The 25,523-nt window shown below is 35.5% G+C and overlaps 1 protein-coding gene across 2 annotated transcripts in view; it reads left to right on the top strand.

The window, feature by feature from the left end:
* Positions 1-18,152, top strand: part of RBBP8 (RB binding protein 8, endonuclease) — a 100,622-nt gene extending 82,470 nt beyond the window's left edge. The window contains exons 15-19 of one of the 2 annotated variants that reach the window (XM_044666602.1): positions 1,278-1,439; positions 8,461-8,530; positions 10,784-10,877; positions 14,560-14,701; positions 17,738-18,152. In XM_044666602.1, coding sequence (XP_044522537.1) covers positions 1,278-1,439; positions 8,461-8,530; positions 10,784-10,877; positions 14,560-14,701; positions 17,738-17,835 — 566 coding nt within the window. In that variant the 3' untranslated portion in view covers positions 17,836-18,152. Of the gene's footprint in view, positions 1-1,277; positions 1,440-8,460; positions 8,531-10,783; positions 10,878-14,559; positions 14,702-17,737 lie in introns of those variants that run through there. The other variant, XM_044666610.1, reaches the window with a different exon arrangement.
* The last annotated feature ends 7,371 nt before the right edge of the window (positions 18,153-25,523 follow it).

Raw genomic sequence — 25,523 nt, 5'->3', positions numbered from 1 at the left:
GTTGTAGCATGTTTATCAGCAATGCTCTGTGTTCAGAAATTGGCATAAAAATGTTATAACTTGAAATAGACTTGGGATCCTTATGTAGCAAGAATGTTAGTAAGTGTGAGGGGGAAGTGAAGGGAAAAGGGAGGAAGGTAGGATGGATTGGAGAAAGGAGAGAGGAAGGTAGAGGAAGGGAAAGGAAGGTAGCAGGGCCGCCTGGGGGAAATTGACCAGATCCCTTTCGGGTTTCAAATGTATGATCAGAGAGCAACTTTAGGGTTTTGAATAGCTAGGTTTTATTTAGGTTAGGAAAGGGAAGGTCTAGGGAAAACTAGGAGGTAGGAAGAAAGGGAAAAAGGTGCCAAGAGAGAGAAGACCAGGGTTGCAGAGTAGAGAGTAGAGCTTCTAGGGTAGAGCAGGTCAGCCTACCTCCTGGGTCAGAGAGAGAGAAAAGGCACCAAACTTTCCCTTTTATACTTTCTCTGATACCTCCCACAAAGGAAGTGGGAGGTGTCAGGGGAAGTTGTAGTCTTCCGGGGCTTGTAACAATTTCAAATGACACATAAGGAAAACAGTTTATTGGAATATTGGACCCCCCAAAATCAAAGGAACAAGGGAAACCTCTCCAATACCTTGGAATGATTTCTGTTTGGAAGACATATGGGAGAACAAGATGATAAGAAGTCTTGAAGGGAATACCTAACCTCATAAAAAAATTTCAGGTCTATCAACATGTGTCATGCATGAGCTCTAATAATTTAATATTTGATTGTGTCTTTAATCTCCTTCATTTGGAAGTTCTTTCCATTGATGCAAAAGGTTTGTTACACATCTGAGCCTGCCTATCCTATGTGACTCTTGACCATGACCACCTTTAACTTTGCTATAGAAGGTCCAGTTAACAGGATGGAGTCCATCTTTTCTTTCATATGACATCACAAGAGTACTAGTGGAATACTTCAGCACTCCTGCCATTAATCAATTTATTAGATATTCCTAGATGACTCCTTTTATCCTTGTTCTTCAGTTCTTCATTGTTATGTATTAAAACTTATTCATACCAGCTAACCTCATACCTAGTGATTTAAAGAGAAAAAAAAAAGTTAAAATCTCAAATTTTTATAGCTATCCTTATAAAAAAAAATGAAATCACTTGAGACATTTTATAGCTCTATTGCAAAACTTTGGGCTCCTGTAAATCCATGGCATTGAGAGTTTGTGTGTCTTGTTCCTTATATTTATGTATGTATGCATTGTTTATTGCCTGAAAAAAAGAACCACATCTTTTTCAGAGCAAGAAAGAAAAATGAATGATAGCTTAGCTGAATTGTTTGATCAGACAACACATGAAGAATATGAATCCTATTTGGCAAATTCTTCTCCACTATGTGAGCAAGAAGAAAATCTCCATGTAGAAGATGATGAATTATCAGTTGCTACAAAGAAACTAAACAGTAAGTGTGTTATTCTTCTGAAGTGTAGCTCATCTTTTAATCAACTGTTTAAGAGAATTGGAGTGCAACCTTTTCAATCAGGGCATGACCTGTTGGAAGCTAATTAAATGATCATTTTAATTAAGAGTCTTGTATACTGTTGATTTCACTCCTCATGTGAATTGATTTTTAAAATAACTGAAAATTTCATGTCAAATGTAATTAAATTAATAGTTGCTATAGCGTAGAAAGACCAATGGGGAGAGATTTAGAAAAAATATAAACACATAATTTAGACTTGTCTTCTATTTCAGATACTTTTTAATTAAAGTAATTAGAGCTCCAGGTAGATTTACTATCTTTTAGATGATATTTACATAAGTAGGGTCACTGTTAAAGGAGGAATATCATACTTAAATGAAATTATAGGTAGGTAGTCATTGGAATTTTATAAGGCAATGGAGCTACAATCTATTATGGAATCAGACCAATGTGAATCATTTCTCAATTTTAAGATCACAGCTATTCAGGCAAGACCTTTGTTTAGCTCTTCTGCCAAGAACAATCTAAAAGTAGTGTGGATGCTAATGGAATCATCTTTTTTAAAGAAAAGGCTCTTTCACAAGTCAGAGTTAATTAATGGTTTCTTTTGCCTAAGATTTCTCTCTAAAACTAGGCAGGCATGATCACTGAGATACATGCTAGCTCTTGTGTGAACAAGAAGGAGCTTATAGCGAGGTATCCAACCTCACTTAATACAAATTTTCTAAATAAATGATTGAGAACATATTTAAGCCCCAATAACATTTTGAAGACTAAAAGTAAATTCATGCCTAATTGGGGTGTTGGAGGGGTGAAAACATTAAAGGGGAGGGGAAAGGGCAAGATAGAATCAAACAGTCTGAAATCTTAATTTTCTTTTAAGAAAAGATGATAAATCTGCAGATGTCATATAATTTATAGATAAGTTGCATTCTATAAGTCCATTTTTTGGGTATTTTTTAAAATTTGAATATTTTCCCATAGTTACATGTTTCATGTTCTTTTCCTCACCCCTGTAGCCAACACACAATTCCATTGGATTGTTACATGTATCATTGATCAAGACCTAATTCCATATTATTGGTAGTTGGGCTAGAGTTACTGTTTAGTGTCTGTATCCCCAGTAATATCTCCATCAGCCCATGTGTTCAAGCAGTTGTTTTTCTTCTGTGTTTCTACTCCCACAGTTCTTCCTCTGAATGTGGCTAGTTTTCTTTCTCATAAATCCCTCAGCCTTGCTCCGGATCCTTGCATTGCTGCTAGTACAGACGTCCATTATTTCAATTGTACCACAGTATATCAGTCTCTGTGTACAATGTTCTCCTGCTTCTGCTCCTTTCACTCTGCATCAATTCCTGAAGGTCTTTCCAGTCCACATGGAATTCTTCCAGTTCATTATTCCTTTGAGCACAATAGTACTATAAAGCAGTAGTCATCAAAACAATATGGTACTGGCGAAGAGACAAAAGGGAGGATCAGTGGGCTAGACTTGGGTTAAGTTATGTCAGCAAGACAGTCTATGATAAACCCAAAGAACCCAGCTTTTGGGACAAAACCCCACTTTTTGACAAAAACTGCTGGGAAAATTAGAAAACAACATGGGAGAGATTGGGTCTAGATCAGCATCTTACATCCTATGTCAAGATAAATTCAGAATGGGTGAATGACTGGAATATAAAGAAGGAAACTATAAGTAAATTAGGTGAGCACAGAATAGTATACTTGTCAGATCTCTGGGAAAGGAAAGATTTTAAAATCAAGCAAGAGTTAGAAAAAATTACAAAATGTAAAATTAATAATTTTGATTACATTAAACTAAAAACGTTTTTGTATAAACAAAACCAATGCTACCAAAATTAGAAGGGTAGCAACAAATTGAGAAAAAAATCTTTATGACAAAAAACTCTGACAAAGGTCTAATTACTCAAATATATAAGGAGCTAAATCAATTGTACAAAAAAAAAAAATCAAGCCATTCCCCAATTGATAAATGGGCAAGGGACATGAATAGGCAATTTTCAGATAAAGAAATCAAAACTATCAACAAACTCATGAAAAAGTGTTCTAAATTTCTTATAATTAGAGAAATGCAAATCAAAACAACTCTGAGGTACCACCTCACACGTAGCAGATTAGGTAACATGACAGCAAAAGAAAGTGGTGAATGTTGGGGGGGGGTGTGGCAAAATTGGGACATTAATGCATTGCTAGTGGAGTTGTGAATTGAGCCAACCATTCTGGATGGCAATTTGGAACTATGTCCAAAGGGCTTTAAAAGACTATCTGCCTCTTCATCCAGCCATAGCACTGCTTGGGTTATACCCCAAAGAGATAATAAAGAAAAAGACCTTGTACAAAAATATTTATAGCCGCGCTCTTTGTAGTGGCAAAAAATTGGAAAATGAGGGAATGTCCTTCAACTGGGGAATGGCTGAACAAATTGTGGTATCTGTTGGTGATGAAATACTATTGTGCTCAAAGGAATAATGAACTAGAAATTCATTTTTAAGTCATTTGAAACTCAAAACATGTTTTCCCATAGAAATATAGGGCAGTTTTCAGACCATTCCACAAAAGCTTATATAAGCTTGTATAGCTCATATTTCTATAGTGCAAAAAAAAAAAAAATAAGTCCACAGACTTTTCAAAACTTATCTATAAATGCTTTCTTTTTTTTTTTTTTTTTAACCCTTAACTTCTGTGTATTGTCTCATAGGTGGAAGATTGGTAAGGGTGTGCAGCAGGGGTCAAGTGACTTGCCCAGGGTCACACAGCTGGGAAGTGTCTGAGGCCGTATAAATGCTTTCTTGAAAACAACACTATGACATTATATGGCAGACTCTATTCAAGGGTGGTTATCCTCATTTGTCTGAGGAGTGAAGCCCAGAGATAAGTGAGGTGCTTTCCAAGTTCACCCATCTAATAAATTTGGGACTCCAGTCCAGGGCTTTTTCACAAGTTTTGGGACTGGCCTGATGATTTCTTTCTTTCTTTCTTTTCTTTTTTTTTTTTTAACCCTTAACTTCTGTGTATTGGTTCCTTAACTTCTGTGTATTGGTGCCTTGGTGAAAGAGTAAGGGTGGGCAATGGGGGTCAAGTGACTTGCCCAGGGTCACACAGCTGGGAAGTGTCTGAGGCTGGATTTGAACCTAGGACCTCCCATCTCTAGGCTTAGCACTCAATCCACTGAGCTACCCAGCTGCCCCCTGGCCCGATGATTTCATTGGGTTAGGGTACTCCCAAAGTAGGAAATTCCTCAAAGACCTCATTCCAGGTCTATACCCCTGATACTTATTGTCTTAAGAGAATTATACTTATTATATATACTTATTATATTATGTATTATATAATATACCATATAAGCATGTTATATATACTTACTCTACTATAAGAGGATAATACTTATTGTCTTAAGAGAATTACCGAGAGCCTTGGTGTCAAATGCAAAAAGAAATGGGAACCATAAACTGTATGATGGATCCATGGAGACCCCCATATTAATTTAGAAAAACCACATATTAATATTATCTGTGCTTTATTGTTTTTTACTTATTTTATTAACTATTTTCCAATTACATTTTGATTTGAACTATACTCAAGAGTGCCACAGTGCTGAGCCATGTGTTTAACACCTCTGGCCTTGAGCATTGTGAAGCTAAAATGACTTGGCCAGTCAGTTCTATAGCAGAGGCAAATCTTGGCCTCAGGTCTACTTTGCTTCAAGACTGGCTTTCTATCCACTACTCTATGCTGCCCCTTACGGTTCATTTCATAGTAATGCCAAATAGCCTGACCCTTGTTTGTAACATTTATTTTTTAGATAGAAAAAGCCTTTCAGAGTTTCTAACTTGAGCTGCAATTAAAAACTGCTTTATTCTCTTTTAACCCGACAAATAGAGGAAATGGGGATCTTTGCTCTGGGCCAACTGGTAATGTCTCAGACTTCTCATTTGTATGTAAGTTGATGACTACAAAGATTTGCTTCGAGATAGAAAATGCCTACCTTAAGACATTTTGTATGTGTGGCTTGGACACAAATGGCTACTTTGTTTAGGTATAAAAGGGTAAGTCAGAAGTTAGATCATTTGCCCAAGATGTAGAATATAGAAGTTGTCTAATATTTGCATTCACACCAAAATACACTGTCATAAATTGATGCAAAGCTAGGGAAGTAAAAAAAAATGTTATTTCAAACAAGTACTTTAAATATTTTTCCTTTTGGTTAGTATTTATGCCCCGCTAACTTATCTCATCATTTAAAATATATGGCTCTATAATAACTTGATATAGGCACCTGGTAGATTTTATTAAACCATATAAATTTCCCATTTGTAATACCTATGAAGCTTCTACAGACCTCTCACTTATAGACCATTGCCAATATCTCAGTGTCTTGTTTCATCATTTTTCCTATGACCCACTGAAAAGGTATTTAAACCTTTTGGGGGGGAGTAAACCTTTGGGAAACTCAGTACATGCACACATGTGTGTTTGTATGTATTTACAAACCTTTTTATATCAATGATAACAAATACCACAAATCTTAAAAAGCTTTTTTATCTTCTCCTTTTATCACTATAATTCTGAAAAGTGATCTATACTCAATACTGTCATTTATTATTTTGGGGAGTGGGGGGTTCAACTATACTTTGCAATCTGGCAACTATTCATATTATTCTTAGTTTCTTTTTCAAGGATTATTACCACTCTTTAAAAAACTCAAGTCTTCTGTCTTATAATTGATAATTATCACAAGGCAGAAGAGGGTAAGGATTAGGCAAACAGTTAAGTGACTTGCCCAGAGTCATACAGCTAGAAAGTATCTGCAGATTTGAACCCAGGACTACTTGTCTCTAGGTAGGCCTGGCTCTCTATCCACTGAGCCACCTAGCTGCCCCTCTTTCTTGACTTTTATGATACTATATACTCCTTATTTCTGAAGAAATCAAATTGAAAGGGTCAGAGCAAAAAATTTAGAATCAGAACACATGAGTTTGAGAACTGTTACTGCCACTCACTAGGTATGGCAACCTTAGGCAAGTATCCTCAACTACCTCTAAGTGTACACTCTATAGCAGTGGTTCCCAAACTTTTTTGGCCTACTACCCCCTTTCCAGAAAAAATATTACTTAGCGCCCCCTGTCACATACTATCACTTCCCCCTTACAATTATTCACCACCCCCAAATGCACCTGTGGCCATCACCGTCCCCCTGGATCACTGCAGCACCCACTAGGGAACGGTGGCACCACTTTGGGTATCACTGCTCTATAGTATGAGGAGAATGTGTTCTATATCTTCAAGATCCTTGTCAGCTGTAATATACTTCCACAGTTTTAGTTGTTTCCCATCTGGCTGCCCTGTTTTTTCCCCTTGCTATATATATTTTGTCTTTCTGCCCCTTAATGTGGGATACTGCAAAGCTTAATCCTTGGCTTTCTGCCCTTTCTGTACATGCTATTCCTAAATCTGTTATCTACACTCAAAGCTGTGTCACTTCTACTGGAATAACACTCAAATTTTAATCACTAAACTTTCTGAGCTCTAGAAGTGCCTACTAAACATTTCAATTTAAGCCTCTTGAGCTTCACCTTACACTCAAAAATCTCACCAGTTCTTTTTCTTATGTTTCTTCTATCCAGTTTTTCAGTCTCTCTTTCAGTTAGGGATAATAACAATGCTTACATTGTTTAGGCTCATCACCTTGTGCTTAAACTTTTCAGTCTATCTTATACACCACTACCAGAATTGAGCTTCTGAAAGCATCAATTTTCCCATTCTTGAAGATAAATTTGATAAGTCATATAGCTCAAAAACCTTCAGTAGCTTCAGGCAAAAATGTTGCCTGAAGAATAAAGTCCATACTCCTTAGGTTATCATTCTAAGCCCTCTGCCATCTAATTTTTTATTTTGTTGTTCACTTTTCCCTTACATAAGAATTCTTACCTCTAGACATCTTCATTTTCCCTCCTTACTCCTGCCTTTATATCTATAGTCTGATTCTCTGCTGCTTCCATCTTGCCTGCCTTTTCTCCTCCTCTTCAGTTTTCTGTCTTCAAGGCCCAATTTAGTTATTACCCTCTGAAACTTTCCTTATCTTCCCATCTTGATATCTCTTCTGAATTTCTGTTGTATTTATCAACTGTTTTCTTTCCTTAGAAATGGAATTTTGCCATTGAAAAGGAAGGACCCTACAGATAATTAGTGTAAAGGTCATCATTGTAGGTTGTATTATTAATTTTGAAGAAAAATTTGCCTTTTCTCCCTAATTACATCATATACTTTGAGAGTAAAAGCCTTATGTTAGACCTCTGTGATTTCCCGAGCCTAATGTAATGTATTGAACATTAGAGATACAGTGCCTTTGTTAATTATGATGATGGTGGTCGACTCTTTAAAGGAAGGGTATGACTTTAATATTAAGCTTTCAATTCAGGGTTCATGAACTTTGATCTTTGTCCTGTTATTAATTTTTCCTGTGTACTTTATAAAAGTCTTTATTTTTTTTTCTCCTTTTAAGAGGATTATATCAGTTCTGGACTGGGAAATAAAGAGATAGTGTTTTTTCCTCTTCTAAATAGATAATACTAAAAAATGATATCTTAAATTTATGGAGTTCTCATTAAGGTTCTAAATCACATATACTTTCTGATTTTAGCTTATTGAGAATACCGAAATAGACACAAGAAATAGTGCTATTCCTATTTTGCAGACACAAAAGGAACCAAACCATAGGAATTTGAATCCTCTTGTACTTGCATGAGGCCATGCCATCCAATCAAATTGACAGATAGGAGGCAAAGGACTGGTTTCAAATCCTGACTCTGCCACTTAATCTACTTTCATGAGCTGGGGAAGATCATTTTAACATCTCTTGAGTCTCATCTGTGAAATGAAGGGTTGAATCATCAGTCCCTTCTAGCTCTACAGCTAAGAGTTATATGAATTTCTTTTAATTTCCATAATCACTTTATGATACATGCATTGGGTTTTTTGGCAGGTCATGAAGATATACCTGACAAAGTCAAACAAAAAGCATTTGTGGAGCCTTACTTTAAAGATGATGAAAGGTAATTTATCTTGATGGGCATGGTTAATGTTAGGGGGTAATTGTAAGAATTGCTAAATTATCATTTAGACAGAAGGTTGTCTTGAACTGTTAAAAATCATTACTTAGAAGAGATGGGATATCATCAGAAATTTTCTAAGTGATTTCATGTAAGCATTATGAAGAAGAAAGGTCATGCAGAGAAAAGGAAATAGTTTATTACTTTTGGCATTGGCAATAGTTCTCTATTTCACTATGGTACCAGCCATTTTGTTTTATTTTATTTCAAACTTGAAATATTGCTTTTGTAAGATTATCAAATTGTACAAAAATTTGTCTACTTTCTCCAGGATTGCAGTCTTTATGGATTTTAAATTCTACTTTTTAACTTTCAGTAGCCTGATTGTATGTTCTGATATCTCTATTCTACATTTTGATAAAAATTTAAAATTCGTTAATCCTTAGTGTTTGCATAGTTCACACTTGATATGTGTATGTGTATGCATACATATATATGGTCATATTTCTGCCATTTAGTTCATAGACTATTTCTCTTGAGGGGGAAAAACCTGATATGCATTGTTAAAAAGGAAATAAGTAGCTTAAAAATATAAAATGCATACTAAAAACAACTTTAGCATCTATATTATTGACAATAAGAAAAGAACTTCAGACAACTATCTATAATTTTAGGAACTTAAAAAGAGTATAGTTACTGTGGAGCCCAGGTGCCCAGGAGAGAAGGAGGTGTGGGGACTCAGAGGGATACGGAGGCTCAGAGAGACAGATGTTGCCACTAATTCTGTTCCTGGGAATACCAGCAAATTCCATTTGGACAGTAGAATATAGGACAGAGGAGCAGGAGGAAGGCAGTGGTCACCAGCTTGAAAAATCTACTAGGGTTAAAGTTTTTGCTCTCTCAGTTAAGGATATCTTTCAAGTTACCTAGTGCTAGTGGTGGAACTCAGCATTCTTTCTTTAAGGTATCATTGTGTAGTCCTTGAAAGAAATGAGTAAGAATTAACTGAGAGCATAGCGCTTAAGGTTTGCAAAGAATTTTCCACATATTTGGCCTATATAGCAGCCCCATGAGGGCAGGTACTACAGGAATTGTTATCTCCATGTTAGAGATAAATGAACTAAGACTCAGAAGTCAAGGAACTTGCCTATGATCACAAGTAATAAGGGTCAAAAATGGGATTTGAACACAGTTCTTGATTCCAACAATCTGTATGCTAAGGTCTAGCTCTGATAGATATATTCCTTGACCTCTGTTCCTCATTCTTAAACTGTTCTGAACTATCAGGAATCTAGGACCTGAAAAAAAAATACAAGATGCTCCTATAACCAAATTAGAACAATTAGAAACTAATTTTGAGAGTAAAGTTTTTGCTTAATAGATGTCTATTAGCCTAAGTGTGGAATTAGATATTAGTACCTTATTTTTATGAACTAGATGCTATTTGAGTTGTGTGAAAATTGACTCTTCATAATCAAATGATGTTTTGAATGTAACTGGGAATTCACTTTTAAATATAATTTTTTTTGTAATGTGAAGACAGTTCTTCATTTATTTTTTGATTTTTCATATGTTAGTTTCTTTAAGTAGAATACCAATTATACTTTTGTGTTCATGGATTACTTTTTTTCCCCCAAAGTGGAACACTTTTTTGCAGAAGAAGATATAAGTATTTTGATATTTGTGTTCTATTTTAAAGAATTCAAAAGAAGGTAGTATTTCCTTCCACGAAAAAAAGCATTTAGTTAAGCCTTACTAGATATTTAGGAAAGTTTAAACTATATCTTAAATTTGTAGAGTGTGTATGGTTACATTGCTTTAGACACAGTGTTCTCTTTGCCTATAATGGGGAGATCCAATGCCACGTTTTAGATTCTTTTTAAATACTTAGTCACTGCCTTTACTTTGAGGGACAAATAGGAAAGGACAGCATCAGTATTGTTTTCCCATAATAGTACTGTAATACCTGGAAGGAGAAATGAGTTCTTCCTTTCAAGCAAAATGAGCAAACAAAAAGGAATGTTTGGATTTTGCTAGGATTGATTTATTTTATTTTCATTTGTCAGAGAGTTTCCATGTAAATCAAGTAACATTTAAAGCATTTTGCAAGCTATATAAAGTGCTGTAAAAATATCCATTATTATTTATTTTGATACTTCCCTCAAATTGAGGTCTTTGTGGTATTGCCACCAACTAAGGTGTTTAAAGTAAATATTAAAATATGATTGTAAGTCCTTTCTGATTTTTTTCTTTCAGAAAGACATTACAAAATTTCCCTCATATTGAGGTGGTAAGGAAAAAAGAAGAGAGGAGAAAATTACTTGGACACACATGTAAAGAATGTGAAATTGTAAGTAGTCCTCTGATATTTCTGATCACTGTTTCCTTAAAATTAAAAAAAAACAAACAAACTTATTTCCATTGTTTGTCCCCCAAAAAGGGATTGATCCTAGTCATGTTTTGCCAGAAGTTCTAGCCCTGTTTATAAATTTGTGAAAGCAACTAAATACTGAAGAAAGGAAAAATAAAGTATTTGAGACAGTATGCTGGAGGGAGTAGATGGAAACCCAGGCTCTAAGCCCTAACTACAGTGAACTGAGAAACTAAAACATTATTTCTTGTTACTGTAAATAAGAGATGTATACCCATACCAAGTCAGTAACACATTTTACTCCAAATAGAATTATTTTGGCCTGTGTTTTTTTTTTTACTTGGTACTCCAATGGCACCTTACTATTTGGAAAAGGTTGATGGATGACTTTTCTCTTTATCATATTTTTTCTTTAGAGCTAAAAGCAACCTCAGAGATAAATCCAACTTCCTCAATTTTTTAGTGGAATTTAAAAGGATAAAATTTTTTTTCAGTTAGCAAAAACTTATTTTTCCTACCTCCAACCTTCTCCCCTCCTCTCCAATTGAAAAAATATATTTTACAGATGAAGAAACTAAGGCCTACAGAGTTTAAGTGACTTGTCTAGAGACACAATAGCTAAGAAGTATCTGAGGCATGATTTAAACCCAGATCTTCCTGAAATGTCTATTTAATTCTTACTGAGTTTTGATAGGAAATTTTATCTTAAGAATCATTACATTCATCAAGTCAGTAACACATTTAAAATATTTAGCTCATCATACTGAAGAACAGTGACTTATGAGTCAAAAGACTTCTAGAATCAGAACCAGGAAAGACCCAATTAGTTATAGGACCACTTTGAACCATAGTATCCTCATTTCTGGATTGGAAATAACACTTGATCATTCTGTGATGCTCCAATTAGGTAACATAATTTTAATAGTATATTTTACAAACCTTAAAGGAGGTAGTATCATCTTATAGGAAAATGAAATACAATAAATGTTTGTTAAGCACCTACTATGTACTATGCAATATCAAAAGCTTTGGGAAAATGTTGGACATTTTTGGTGCAAAAAATGGTACCAAAAGATTTAAAAACCTAGCAACATTATATGCCTTCTTTTCCTTCTATGCAAAATTTGTATGAGTCCATCAGTACATGATTTGAAGACATCTTTGATGAAAAGTAGTTTGAGTATGGAATTCAAAGGCTTTCACAGGTAATATTCATCAATGAATCATATCCTTCTGTTGTTATTGTTAGCATACTTTTATTTATTTCATTAAAATTTCACAATTATATGTAAAACAGTTTTAACATTCATTTTTTAAAATTTTGAGTTCCAAATTCTCTCTCTCCCTTCTCCAGCCCCTGAGAAGGCAAGGAATACATCAGTCATACATGTGATATCATGCAAAGCATTTCCACATAAGCCATGTTGCAAAAGAACCACAAGAAAATTAAGTTATTAAAAAGTATCTTTCATTCTGCATTCAGAATTTATCAGTTCTCTTTGAGGGTAAATAATATTTTTCATCATGAGTCCTTTGGAATTGTCTCAGATCATTGTCTTGATCAGAGAAGTTAGAGTTTTTATAGTTGATCATTATACCACATTGCTATTTCTTTGTAAAATGCTTTTGTTCTTCTCACTTACTTTGCATTAATTCATATGTCTTCCAAGGCTTTTTCTGAAATCATCCTTCTCATCATTTCTTATAGCATAATAATATTTTGATACAATCACATACCACAACTTTCTCGGTCATTCCCCAATTTGATGGGCATCTTCTCAATTTCCAATCTGTCACCACAAGAAGAGCTGTATAGTTGCTCATGTTATGATGGCAAAAAACTGGAAACTGAGAGGATGTCTGGTGCTTGAACCACTAAATAAGTTGTTATCTATGGGTGTGATAGAGTACTATCATACAGTAAAAAAGAAGGAAGTCAGTGTTTTCAGAAAGACATGGAAAGACTTACAAACCAATGCAGTGTAAAGTAAGGAGAGGGATGCTACAGAAGTGATGTATTATTTTCACTTTCAGATGAGATCTTATGATTAGTTTTACTTAACTTTTTACTTGATTACAAGAGTCCTCTCCTGAAGTAGAAGTAATCTGTGAAAGTTCAAAATGTAAAAACGAATATATCAATAAAATTTTTTTAAAAGGCATCATTAGAATTGAAAATGTTAATGTTATGAAATAATTTACAAAAGTACATTGCTTGTCTTTTAGATTAACCATCTAGCACCAATTCAGTATGGCATCTAGTTCAGTACTTTCAGTGAAAACCCATTTTGTATCCCATTTGTTTTCTTTAACTTGGCCAGGTTAGAAAATATCATTAGCAAAGAATATTCTTTACCTTTGCTGTCCTGACAGTTTTCCCCCTCACAATCTGTCTTTTCCCCCCCTCACAATACAGTATTAAACAGTTCACATAAATATGGCCTTATATCCAATTCTTTATTATCTTTATTATCTCATGGCATGAATCAGAACAGAGATTTAAAATTTTATGCCACCTAGCCACCCCACAATTGAATAAGGAGAGACAGCATGCATATAGCCATATACAAACTATATATTGGATAAACAATAGTATAAGTTGATTAAGCTCCTCCCAGGTTGGAGAGACTTAATCTTTTCTGTCTTTTTGTTAGGATTTTCAGTGTTTCATCTTAATCCTAAAGAATATATTTGAGGAGATAGCTGGGCGGCTCAGTGGATTGAGAGCCAAGCCCAGAGATGGGAGATCCTATATTCAAATCTGGCCTCAGAGACTTCCTAGCTATGTGACCCTGGGCAAGTCATTTAACCCTCATTCCCTAGCCCTTACTATTCTTCTGCCTTAGAAATAATACACATTATTGATTCTAAGATGGAAGGTAAGGGTTTAAAAAAAAAAAAGAGTATATTTGAGCTATTCTTCCTCATTTTCCCAAGCACTAAAATTTAGAGAACTGACTAGCTAAGTTTTAGAATCACACTTTCTCTATAATGATATGATTGCTGTTCTCTCATCCATTAATTTTTCCTTTTATGTCATTGTAGTTGTTTCTGTCCCATAATTTTTGCTCTTTTCCTTCAAATTGAGGAAAGTTGTCATGTATTAAAATCTCTTCTATGCAAGCTTAAAAGGAGTATACACATGCTACAAATTCATTGTGTATTGTGAAAAAAGCACTGTACTGAAAGTTAAAAGGTTTGCTTTCTTTCTAATAGGGCCTCTGATTTTCTCATTTGTAAATGAGAGACCTGAACTAAATTATTTCTAAGGCCTTTTCCCATTATAAAACTTGGTATTTTTCAAGTTACTAAAATAATTATGACCTTTAGATCTGGATTTTGAGTATTATACATCCAGTTTTCATAATTACATATATAGGAGAAATTCATTATCAATGCAATTTTTAAAAAATAGAATTCATTTGTCAGTGAAAACTGTAGCCTTTAGATAAAGACCTAGTAATTGTCAATATTAAACCCTAAAAACTGGACATTTTAAAAAATAACTTTGAAGGACACCACACTGAAAGGGTTGTCCTAATGTTAATTTTCTATACCAAAGAACCATTCATCCTTCAGACATTTTGTTTAGGGAACATATTTGTCTCATACCATGATGCCCTCTTTTTGACGAAAAAAACTTACTAATTTTTATTATTAGTATTATGCAGATATTCCAGAAGAAGAAAGAGAAAAGAAGCTAGCCTCCTGTTCAAGACACCGATTCCGCTATATTCCTCCTAATACACCTGAAAATTTCTGGGAAGTTGGGTTTCCTTCAACTCAGACTTGTGTTGACAGAGGTGAGGAGATAACATGATTGAATTACTTCTGTGCTTTAAAATATCTGATTTCACGAACATAACTGTGTTCTCCACTACAGTTAAAACCTTTCTATATGTTTTTAGTAGTTTCAGACCTTCCCCTGTACCTCATCAAATCATCTGGTGTGCCAGTCTTTCAGTGGTGGACCTCTCAACTTAGCTGGGTTGGTCTCCAGATCATGATTATCTATAGGCCCATAATAGAAGTCTTCCTAAGTTGTCCAGGATCATCAGCATTTTGCCTACTAACCACAGCCTTTAACAAAAAAAAAAAAAAAAAAAAAGGTTCTCACTGGAATAGGATGCTAATGGATAAAGAGAATATCTGGGAGTTAATATAGTTTAATGACTTTATAGTGGAGATAGCAAAAATTCAAATAAATTGCAACTTTTCCAATATAATCTATAGTCATTTTGAAACCTAACGGGGATTTTATTCCAAATTGCTAAGATAAAAGGGCTTTTGCCTTAACATTCTATAAAGTTTATAGTATAAACGGTACTGTGAGTTCATTATGAAACAGCATAAAATGTTATGGCCAAATCTAATTAAATGTGTATTCTAGAAAGTCTATAATTATACTTATTGAAAGTCAGAGTGAGAGATATGTTGACTTTTTGTATACAGAGAGTTTACTTTTTATATAAATGAGTTTGGATTTTAAATATTTGATTCAAATATCAGGGTTGCCACTTGGTACCTGTGTGCCCTTTGACAGATGACTAAACTTCTGGGGAGCTTCAGTTTTCTCACCTGTTAAAATAAGGAAATAGAAGAGATGACCACTAATGATTCTTATAATTCCAAGTCTTCCTATATATCGTTTAGCTTGCAAGAGCTTTGTCCACAGTGCAATAAAATAAAACTGTACAAATCTAAGTAATAATGGTAACATTTACAGTAGACTTGGCTTAATATACTGGGTTAACAGACATAAGAGCTCTAAAGTCTTCTCAGTCCCTGTTAAAAGGAATGATTCTTGAGTTTGTTAGGTGGCACCTCTGGCTGTCTTCTTTTCCAAAACAAAATAACCATATATTCACACATTATGAAAATTCATTTCATAAGTGACTATGCCAACATTTCTGTAATGTCTGAGGGAGTAAAAGGCAGACTGAACTAAGAGACTGGCTAGGGAAAAGCAAAGGCAAAAAAGTAGGAGCCAATAAGCAAGGCTAAGATGGAATCTATCTAGAAAGGTAGATAATGGGGAGAAACACAAGGAAAAAAGGGCAGAGGCCATAAGAGAATAGAGTTACCACAAGGAAACAAAGATAGTCTGAGTAAGTTCCAAGGAACCCTTTTCTGTGGCTGTGGATATTGTAAGTTAACACCTACTTTTTTTATAGTTTAGTTAGCTCTTCAATAATTAGCTTCTATCCCTAGCTCTTTATTTGTCCATATCATGTTTAGTTGGTTTTGTTTGTTTTTTAAACCTTTACCTTCCGTCTTAGAATCAATACTGTGTATTAGTTCCAAGGCAGAGGAGCAGTAAGGGCTAGGCTATGGGGGTCAAGTGACTTGCCGAGGGTCACACTGTTGGGAAGTATCTGAGGCCAGAATCTGAACCCAGCACCTCCCATCTCTAGACCTGGCTCTCAATCCACTGAGCCACCCAGCTGCCCCTCATCTTAAGTTTTATAAGAGATAGGCAAGGCACATTTCCAAGGAGGAAATCATTTTCTTGGCATCATGTCCAGAGACATTATTATTAGTATTTGTCACACCATCATTAGAAGTCTTGAGCTCTGACCTGGGCATCTCATTTTAGAAAGGATATTGTCAAATGATAATGCGAATGTTGATTGAGGTGACTTGAAACCAAGTCATAACATATATGAGTTAAAGGAAACCAGATTTGGTTAACCTAGAGAAAAATAATCAACAAATATTTATTGAGGACCAAGGTGCTGGGGATACAAGTACAAAAAATGAAACAATCCCTGTTCTCAAGGAGTTTTCTTATGGAAGAAGAATTAAATAATTTATTTTTTCCCTGAGGAAACAAGCTAGAACCAGCAGACCAGTATTGTAGATAGGTAGCTGCAATGAAAAATTTTGCATCTCAGGAGAAAGCATTAGGATTCCTATCACTGCATTTCAGGCAGAAGTATAAATAAGGAAGTATAAATAAGAAATAAGGGATTCTCCTGTTCAATTAATTAGTTGGTCTAGATCAGTGGTTCCCAGACTTTTTTGGCCTACCGCCCCCTTTCCAGAAAAATATTACTTAGAGCCCCCTGTTACATACTATCATTGCCCACCTTACAGTTATTCACCACCCCCAAATGCACCTGTGGCTATCACCGCCCCTCTGGATCGCTGCAACACCCACTGGGGGTGGGGGAGTGGTGCCCACTTTGGGAATCACTGCTCTAGATGACCTCTCAACGCCCTTCAAATTCTGAAATTCTTTGACTCTTTGATGCTAAAGTCAAGTCAAGCACCTGGTGTGGCCCATGAACCATTACTGGCCTATGGTACTTTGTTGTTATTTGGTTGTTTGACTGGCTCCTTTTTCTTTTTCATTGCTCATGTGCAAATTCAAACAGAGTAGCCTTAATAAATAGAAAGTATTTCATACTTCATAATACTTCAAACATCAATGATTTTCTCTGATCATAAATCCTCCAAGACTCAGTACAGGGTCTTTAAAAGTTTCTGTGACTGAAAAATGCATAACCCTGTTAACCTGATGATAAGGTTCTTTGAACTTCAACTAGTCCTTAGCTAACAGACATCATTTTCAAAGCCTTTCCAGCTTGGGATTAAGAACTACCAGAATTTCTGTTTCATAGATGGAACCTCAGAATATCAAGGCTGCCACCTCCCTACCCAGACTTAAGCACAGTGAAATATACTTCAGAATTTTAGGGTTAAAAATAGGTTTATGAAAGAATTTCTAAAGGAAACATAAAGTGCAAATAACATAAGATTTTACCAGCATATATTTTTCTTAACAGTGAATTAATTTTGAAAATTCTGATTTTATTTTTTTTCCCCTTTTTTCTAAGGGTACATTAAGGAAGACCTTGATCCTTGTCCACGTCCCAAAAGGCGGCAACCTTACAATGCAATGTTTTCTCCAAAAGGCAAAGAACAGAAGACATAGATATTGAGGAAGTTGCAAAAGATGCCAGAACAAAATTCCTCATTTATTTATAGTTAATGTTGGAATAAAAAACTGATTTCTTCTTCTCTCGAATCAGCTACAACCTGATTTATATCTCATTTAAATACAACATATTTCAGGAAATATTATTTAAAATAATTGAGTACATTTATTGTGCTTATGCATTTTTTCTTGATTTTGCACCTTTGAAACAAAATGGGGTGCTTCCATTTTTGCACTGTATAACTTAAAGGGGTAGATTTTATCCTTTGTTTTTTGTAATATCTAAATATAATTAAAAATTGTGATAGAATTCATGCTACTTTTCAAAACAGTCTTCTTAAAGGTTTTATTTCAAGTTTCTTGTATACATACCTATTTTCAATTTCAATTTGGAATGACATACCATGCCTGGTACATAGTAAGTACTTAATAAATGCTTGACTCCTTCCTTCTTTCCTTTCTCCCTTTCTGCCTTCCTACCTCAACTATTTATCAGAAATAAGGTTAAATTAATTAGATGGAGTCTTTAATAGAATAAAAGAATAGGCTTAGAAATAGGTCCTAGATTTGGAAGTATGCCCCCAAACTCACTGGACTGTGTATATAGTCCTTTGGAGCATATGGGGTATTTAGGGAAGACTAGTACTTCTAGTCTTAGAGCTTGCCAAGCCCTTTTTTTATTTTTTATTTTTGAGGGTCGTTCATCTTCCTTTGGTATTCCCTTACCTCTCATCTGTGGCTCCAAGAAGCTGTAGCATAAACATATTGGTAAAACCAGTTTGAGGGTAACTGTCAGGCCTCAAATCCATCAGAGTTATAAAAGAACTAAAAAGCTGGGCCAACATCCTAAGCCAAATATCTGACTTCATTTTGTGTACACAAAATATAGAAGTAAAAAAATAAATAACTCTAGACACAATAGAAAGTCAAAAAATTTCTTGAGCCAAGAAGTGGCAAAGCCAGCCCTGTGCTTTAGAGTTATTATTTTGGGAATTGTAGGATGCCAAAGTTCTATTGAAATAGGGTTCTGTGCCTTGTCATCTTATGACAATGACCCAGGGTTCTCATGGATATGCCAGCAAAACTCCATTCATTCCCAGATCATAGAGAAGGAATAAGGGAAAGATAAAAGCCCTTATCCTCATTCCTGGCTCACCAGTACTCTGGTCTTGACAATAAGTCGACAGGCGATAGCATCCAGGACTTCCTGTGGATCCTGGCTCAACTTCTATTTCTAGCCTGGTTGCCTCTTCAGCACTGGTCTCTGATCCTATTGCCGCACATAAAATTCAGACAGAGGTACTTTGGCCCTGTTTTCTAGGACTATATATAGTTTACAGACCACAGGCACTCGTGCCACCCAGGAGTCTGGTCTCCACGCTGCTTCAGCTCTTCTGATGCTAAATCCAGGGTCCAAAAATAGAAATGCTAACTAGAATGGCCCAGAAGGACAAGTTCCACAGTATGCCACCAAGACTCGTCCAAATAGTAGACAAGGAAGTGTGGGACGAATTTAGACACAAAAAATAAAAACCAAGTTTCCAAGCCAAAAAGAAAGGTTTATTGAGAGAGGGCCGGTCTCACGATCAAGCCAGACTCTGGTTAGGAACCGAAGACCTTGAGCCTTGAGCTCTCAGACCCCATAAATTAGGCTTGCCGTAAACCTGAAGTCACAAATGATGCCTGGTATATAGGTATGTATAAGAGGTATTACATAGAGTGGAGGAGTCAGAAGGGTAGGACAAGGGTCGGATCCTGAGTGCACAGTATAACCTGTGTATGCAACATGTTGGGAAAGCCTTCAACAAAGGTCCTGAGGGTAATTTTGCAGATATTACACAGCACTGAATACTTTTAAACAACATGACAAGAGGACAGAATATGTAAAATACCTACTGATCCTTAGAGTAAATGTAATCCTGCGAGGTAAGGAATGTCACTTTCACATTATCTCTCCTCTGATCCAAAGATAAATGGGGACATTTTTGGCACAGTGAAATAATCTTATCGTGAATGGATACGACGTCTGTGAGTAAAAAGCTTAGGTTTGCCAAAGCCACATCATCAAAACTACAGGTAAATACAATGACAAAGAGTATAACAGGGACTAGTCAATGTTTCAAGAAATAAAAGTTCCTGATTTTGCAGCCCAGAAAAAAAATTCACTCTAGTACTTGATGTTGAAGAATGTTCAAAGGTAGAAGAGTTATTTATAGGCTCCGTAAAGAGTCCATGCAGAGTAGGTGAGAAGTCCACCAAGACTAAATTAGGATCCAGATAAAACAATAAACAGTCCTCACAAGCAGCCAGAAGGAAACAGTTCAAATAACACAAGATTTAAGATTTAGCTGCTTCTAACCTTAAAGGATTGGAGGACCTAGAATATGATATTCTGAAGGGCAAAGGAAATGGGACTATAATGAAGAATTACCACCCAGTGAAAATGAGTATAATCCTTGAGGGGAGAAATGAATATTTGAAAAAATGCAAACTTTCAAGCATCCTAATGAAAAGACCAGAACTGCATAGAAAATTTGACAGTCAAAACAGAAGACCCAAGGGAAGCATAAGAAGGTAAACAAAAAAGATTCAATAAGATTGAACTGTTTGTATTTTTAAAAGGGAAGAGAATACTTGTAACTCTTCAGAATATTATCAATATTAGGAAAATTAGAAGGAATATATATAGGCAGAGAATGTGAATTAACTATGAGATGGTAAAAAAAATAACATGAGAAAGGAGATTGCATTGGGAGAAGAGGGAAAGGAGAAATAGTAAGGAGTAAATTATTTCAAGAGGTATAAAAAAGCCATAATAGAGGGGAATATTTGGGGGAGGGGACAATGATTGGACCATCCACTCATCAGATTGGCTCAAAAAGGGAATTACACACTTAGTTGGATCTAACTCTGTAGAGAAATCTAACCCTGTAGAGAAGTAAGAAGGATGAGGATGAGAGAAAGGGCAGGGACTAATAGAAGGGTTTGGGAAGATGGTCCTCAAAATGTGAGGAGGGACAGAATGAAAGGAGAGAGAAAACAGGATAGAAGTAGAATTGGTGGGGAGGGGAAATACACAGTTAATTATCATAACTGTAAATGTGAATGAGATTAACTCATCAATAAAATAGAAGCTAATAGCAGAATGGAGCAAAAACCAGAATCCAACAATACACTGTCTATAAGAAACATTTGAAATGTAAGGGCACATAGAATAAAGGTAAAGGCAGGAACTGGCAGGAACTAGAACTAAATCTATTATGCTTTGAAGTAAAAAATTACTGAGTAGTAATCATGATCTCAGACAAAGTTGCAAAAATAGATATAATTAAAAGAGATAAGGAAATTATATCTTGCTAAAAGGCATCATTGACAATGAATACCCATATTACATATCTATGCACCAAATGGTATAGCATCCAAACATTTAAAGAAGTTAAATGACTTACAGGAGGAAATAGTAAAACTATCTAATTCAGGGACCTCAACTTTTCCCCTTTCAGAACTAGATAAATCTAACCAAAAGAAAAAAAAAATACATAAGTTAGAGAGGTAGAAAGTTAGATATGATAGACCCTCGGAGAAAACTGGATGGGAATAGAAAAGACTATGCGTTTTTCCCTCAGCAGTTCACGACACTCAAAAACTGACCATGTATTAGGGCATAAAAATCTCACAAATGCTGAAAAACAGAAATATTAAGTGCATCTTTTTCAGATCATAATGCAATAAAAATTACGTTCAAGAAAGGGCCATGAAAAGGCAGACTGAAAATTAATTGGAAACTAAATAATTAATTCTAAAGAAAAAGTGGGTCAAAGAACACATCATAGGAAGAACGACAAAAATGAGTCAACATACCAAAATTTATGGGATATGGCCAAATTAGTACTTTGGGGAAATTTTATGTCTCAACACTCACATCAGAGGAAGAACAGACCAATGCATTGGATGTGTGACCAAAAAAGTTAGAAAAAGAGTGTTGAAAATCATAAAAGAAAGAGTTAGAAATTAATAAAGTAGAAGAATAGAATGAAACTTAATGGAGAATTTTAAAGCTTAATTAATAAGAAAACAAATCCACAACAGAAACTTTCTGAAGAGATTTTGAGAGATTTACAGATTCAGAACACACACATAGGAAATTCTGACTAAAGTAAAAGCTAACAAAGGTAAAAACAAAAACCAACAATATAGATTCTATTCAAGCTGAAGTGATTAATTTTAAAGATAAGATGAAGCAGAGCCAATTTAAGAGTCATAAGTCTCTCAAAATGACAAACCTTTTAACATGGACACCATAATGCAAGAAATACAAGAAAACTACCCAGAATTTGAATGGTATGGAGGATAGGAGGAGCACAAATGTTAGGAATAAAATGGGGTCCCTCCAGAGTTTTAAGCGTTTATGAGAGCCTAAATTTAAGCATGAATGAGGAGAGAGAGAGAGAGATTTAGCCTTACTAATCAAAGATAGATCTGGTCTTAGGTTTCTGCCCAGCATCATTCTCCCCACACTGACACCAGGATCACCAAGCACCAGCCCAGGGAGCCAATCTGTTCAAGAGCAGAAGTAAAAAGACTTCTGCTTCCCTTGCTTGCCTTATATACCTCTCTAGGTCCTCCCTCCATGGTAATGTTGCACACTGATGTTCAGGCTGACGCTAGGGGACATTAGGCTAGCCAGGCCATTAGATATGACATTTCATCAACTGTTGGGGTACACTGCGGGATGGAGTATTTTTTCCTCACATACCAAGAAATTCCGGATATTGTCTCCATGGAGAAAAAAAAAAGATACCAAGAACCCTAATAAGGTAACAACTTGATGAACTAACAACCTAGAAGGCTAATTCCTAACTCACTCAAGTAAGATCTACAAAATAATACAGAAATTGTTTAGAAGAGGAATCTCAAAATAGATGCCTTAGAAGCCTGTCAACAAAGCTAGCTTGCCTATTTCCATATTATTAATAGTTGCACTGGGGTGATTGCTTAGAGTCTGCATCTCCCATCATATCCCCATCTAACCATGTGATCAAGCAATTGTTTTTCTTCTGCATTTCTGCTCCCACAGTTCTTTCTCTGGATGTGGATAGTGTTCTTTTTTATAAGTCCCTCAGAATTGTCCTGGATCATTGCATTGTTGCTAGCAGAGAAGTCCATTACATTCTTTTGTACCACAGGGTATCAGTCTCTGTGTACAATGTTCTCCTGGTTCTGCTTCTTTCACTCTGCATCAATTCCTGGAGGTCTTTCCAGTTCACATGGAATTCCTCCAGTTTATTATTCCTTTGAGCACAATAGTATTCCAACACTAGCATATACCCTAATTGAAGGACATTCCTTCATTTTCCAATTTTTTGCCATCACAAAGAGCGCAGCTATAAATATTTTTGTACAATCTTTTTCCTTATTATCTCTTTGGGGTATAAACCCAGCAGTGGTATGGCTGGATCAAAGGGTAGACAGTCTTTTAAAGCCCTTTGGGCATAGTTCCAAAATGCCATCCAGAATGGTTGGATATCTGAATTTCTTGATCATTATTCAGACTGAGGTAAACTTTAATGTTTTACCATAGTAGGTATATAGATGCTGGGGAGGTTACCTCCTTGTGGGGAGTCCTTAGAACTTTTCACCATCTTAGAACACAGTATTTTATAAGTGATTTTATATTCTAAATCTTTTTTCTCCCTGGCTGCTCATTCTCTCTGCTTGGCAAGGAAATCAGATATTTGCTTGCTGAGTCAGTTTCTAGTTTGTTTTGGTCTTCTTGTAACAGCAATTATTTTATATCCAGTTAAATTTCTTTAGTAATTTGTTATAATCTGTGTCAATGTTTATTCCTCCAATACTTTACCATTTGGGGGCATTAAAAGGTCAGGTTGTAGTTGCCTTGATTTCATACTCTGTCTTCTTTTTTCCACTGGTTTTTATCTTTTCTTTTGAAGGTTTTTTTTAAATCCATACTTTCCATCTTAGAATCAATTCTGTTTGTCAGTTCCAATGCTGAAGAGTGGTAAAGGCGAGACAATGAGGACTTGAGTAACTTGCCCAGGGTCACACAGCTAGGAAGTGTCTGAGGCCAGATTTGAACCCAGAACCTCCCATCTCTGAGCCTGGCTTAGAGTCACCTAACTGCCCCCATCTTCTGAAATTTTTAAAACTAATTTTGATCGTTGTTGGTCCTACCACACAGATAGCTCTAATTTGAAAATGATGGTCATGTTGGTAACTAGTCAGTTTTGTCTTTTAAAATAAACTCAATTTCATTTTTTTGTGTGATACTGTTTAGTGCTCACTATCCATTGCCTCTTGATTTTTTTCTCATGTAAAATGGTAAATACATATGAAGCCCCCAAAGAGCCATTAACTTCTATTGTTTCTCCTAAATCATATTTTTTCACATATTTTTCACCATCCTTCTCTGCCCATCTTTGCACTAAATTCACCATGTATTAAAATATATATATTGATTTAATTTTGAAGGTTTGGGTAATTTGAATTTTTTTATCTCTTCCTCATTTCATGGTGATATTTCTATACATTTTTAATGAGTTCTATGATACTAGATAGCCAAGTATCCCAAAGATATTTCTCATTCCCCTAGATAGACTATAAAATTAATTTTACTAATTACCTTCATTTGCTTCTCAAAAGAGAATCCAGGAACTAACTTTTCATTTAGCTGCAACTTCCTCTGATCTTCTGATTTAGAAAGAATTATTCTAATATTGATAGGAGATTAATACGATTCAGTTCTAATTCTGATATTGATATGAGATTAGTACAGTGCAGTTTAGTCCTTCCAGTTGCATGTACATTCATTGGTCTTGGGACCAGAGTTTAATTTAGATACAGGGAATGTTTCTATTGGAATACAGTGTTTCCATAGTGGATACTTCTCTATTGGCTTCAACACTATTCCACCCTGGACTGGATAGAAGTGTAGATTCAGTGAAAGATAAGAGAAGCATCTTAGGGTTTAGAGGAGAAACAAAGAAGAAAGAAATGGAAGCTGGGCAACAGCCCAGCCATGCCTGTCCTCCCAAGCTAATTTGTCTCATTAGATTCATAACAGTCGGATGATGCCTTGTAGCCATTAGACTTTAGAACATTTTAATTTCTTTATTTCATTTCTTTATTTGTTTGTTTGTTTAACCCCTAACCTTCCAGCTTGGAATCAATACTGTGTATTGGTTCCAAGGCAGAAGAGTCGGAAGTGCTAGGCAAAGGGAGTTCAGTGACTTGCCCAGGGTCACAAAGCTAGGAAGTGTCTGAGTCCAGATTTGAACCCAGGACCTCCCATCTCTAGGCCTGGATCTCAATCCACTGAGCTACCCAGCTGCCCCCTTTAGAACATTTTAGCAGTGTTCTTTGGCTGGGAATTTAGTAATTTGTAGGACTTGGAGCTGAAAAGGATCTTGGAAGCTGTTGGGGCCAAGTACCTCATTTTACACAGGAGGAAACTGAAGCTGAACTCAGCTCTTAACCCAATGCCTAGTAGATAATAACTTGACTGAAGCACAGAGTAAAGTTACTAGTAACTAGTCAATTTTGCCTTTTAAAATAAAATTCATTTCATTTTTTTGTGATGTTTAGTCTAGGATCATTCAAACAGTAAGTATCAAGAGATGAAACTTAAACACTAAAGTCTGAAGTCTTCCTGACTTCAAAGCCAGTGC

This window comes from Gracilinanus agilis, chromosome 1 (assembly GCF_016433145.1).
Source record: "Gracilinanus agilis isolate LMUSP501 chromosome 1, AgileGrace, whole genome shotgun sequence".
NCBI lineage: Eukaryota > Metazoa > Chordata > Mammalia > Didelphimorphia > Didelphidae > Gracilinanus > Gracilinanus agilis.
The sequence above is the reverse complement of the archived record's forward strand: the minus strand, read 5'-3'. Positions and strand labels throughout refer to the sequence as shown.